General features: G+C 33.1%; 1 protein-coding gene across 1 annotated transcript; it reads left to right on the top strand.

Annotated features, from left to right (window-relative positions):
• The first annotated feature begins 9 nt into the window (after positions 1 to 9).
• LOC108355004 (solute carrier organic anion transporter family member 2A1-like) lies at positions 10 to 650 on the top strand. The gene is made up of 2 exons (XM_017606178.1): positions 10 to 160; positions 359 to 650. The coding sequence occupies exons 1-2, from the start codon at positions 90 to 92 to the stop codon at positions 567 to 569; spliced, it is 282 nt and encodes a 93-aa protein (XP_017461667.1). The 5' UTR covers positions 10 to 89; the 3' UTR covers positions 570 to 650.
• The last annotated feature ends 1,497 nt before the right edge of the window (positions 651 to 2,147 follow it).

Raw genomic sequence — 2,147 nt, 5'->3', positions numbered from 1 at the left:
TATCCGGTTTAGTCATATTAAAATTGAAGCCATCAGCGCGCTCAGTAGCCGCTTGGATTGCATTTACAGCGCTCTTCTACTCAGCCGGCATGGTAATCCTAATGTTCGTAGGATGTAGCATGAACGACTTTGCCGGTTATAAGACTGGCACGAGCAATAAGTGAGTATGAGACAGTGGGGCTGTTCAGGATCTTATGCATATGCTCTTGGATTTGCATATTCGTTGCATTTGTAAATTCACACGGTTGCCATGACAGCCAGCAAAAAATTTTGCAAATCCAAGACCATGTCCACAACATCCAGAACAGCCCTAGTGTTTTAGTTTTGAGAGTTTTCTAAGTTTTGAATTAACTTGCAGCTCTGCCATGATCGAGGAAGCATGTGACCTCAACTGTTCCTGTGATAAGGAGAATTTTGCGCCCATTTGTGGTGTTGACGGACGTATATATATTTCCACCTGCCATGCTGGATGCGAATCATCTTCGATGCGAGAAAGCGATAGCCGCGTCGTATTTAGTAATTGTACTTGCATTCCAGATTGTAAGTTTGAAACATATGTACATATATAATTCATTACATTTTCGATGTCGTACACAGCGTATACGTAATATTTTATTCACATAATTTTTTTATTTTAATTCATATATGTATGTACAACCCATTCATAGATATGTATGTCTGTATGTATGTGGATAGTGGCAGCTATTGCATTATTCTCATGCAGCTTTTAAAATTTATCTGCACTTCAAACACATTTTTTGAGAACAAAAATTTCGTTATGTCTCTTTTGAGTTGTTAATTGAAATGACCAGTGTTGCCAGTGTGTTTGGCCCGACCGGCTAAATTGGCCAAAAAATAACGGCTAAAAACAGCTAAAATCTTTTAGCTAAAATTAACATGTTTATTTGAATAAAGTTGAAAGACTAATAAATTCATTAAATTATTTTTAGTTAAGAAAGGAAACTGTCGTTATACTTCATTAATTAAAGCTCTAAATCAGAAGTCAGTTTTGTATTACCTACATAATTACAAAAAATAGATCATTTACGAATTTATGACGTTTTTTCTATTGAAAAATGTTGCCTTTTTATGTTATAACGTTTGCACTAGGTTACTTTTCGTCCTGCAAATTGGCTATATTAGTAGAAAATATTACACTTTTGCTTATTCGGAGGGCAATATTTGCAGAAATGAACACACAAAGCTTTGAAAAGGCTGAGGAAGATAGCGAAACATTATTTCGAAAAAAAAGGCCAGTAATTTATATTGAACAAGGCGGTCGCTTTTTAAGTTTTTAACAATTAAACTATGTAATTTTATTTTGATGTCCATATATTCGAAGTGTCCCCATTTTTAAAGACCTGCTTAATCTCTGCACATACCTGTCAAAGAGAAATAATGAACGACACTAAGGATATCAGCACCACGATATGTTCTTTAAAAAACAATACAGTGACCCAAATATAAACTGGGCCGCGACATTTTAGCAAGTTGTGGCTATTTTTCTTTATTTTAGTTTATTTTTATGAAAATATAGCTGATTACTTAACAAACCAAGTTTCGGACATTGTGCAAAAATTATGAAATTTCTGCAAAATTTCACCAAAATTTTTAACCTTGCTAACAAAATCTTTAGAAAAAATTATGGTATGCAGTTTTGTAGTCTATTAAGTTCTAGTTTAACGAGGTTCAAATTTGAACTAGCGAGGACTTAATGCCGATTTTTGGCATTTTTTTAATGACGGCGTTACGAATTTTTCGCCATATAAAGTATGTTCGACCAGTTTTTTATATGTAAAATATGCGAAACATTGTCAACAAAAAAATTTTCAAAAATCAGCGATAAATGCTAGGAATCTACTTTAAATTTTTGCTTTATTGCACTAAAATTTTAAATTTCTATAGATGTTGATTAAAAGGTTAAAAATTTTGTGAAAATTTGCCGAATTTTCATAATCAGCCTTATCATGATTTTGATTTTCCCCAAACCGGTTCACTTTTCACCTTTTGGTTTCCATGTACTTACTATGGGTGGAATAAAAATTTTCGGGCGAATTTTTTTTTCGTGCGAAACTCAGGACAAAGCTGAATATTTTCACAAAGTAATAAGTTTGGATTTAAATGTTTTTTTTTTTAAGTAACCAGCT

The sequence above is a fragment of the Rhagoletis zephyria genome, unplaced genomic scaffold (genome assembly GCF_001687245.7).
Source record: "Rhagoletis zephyria isolate East Lansing unplaced genomic scaffold, Rhagoletis_zephyria_1.1 Rzeph_scaffold_41370, whole genome shotgun sequence".
Classification (NCBI taxonomy): Eukaryota; Metazoa; Arthropoda; class Insecta; order Diptera; family Tephritidae; genus Rhagoletis; species Rhagoletis zephyria.
Note: the sequence above shows the minus strand (reverse complement) of the source record. Positions and strands in the feature narration are given on the sequence as shown.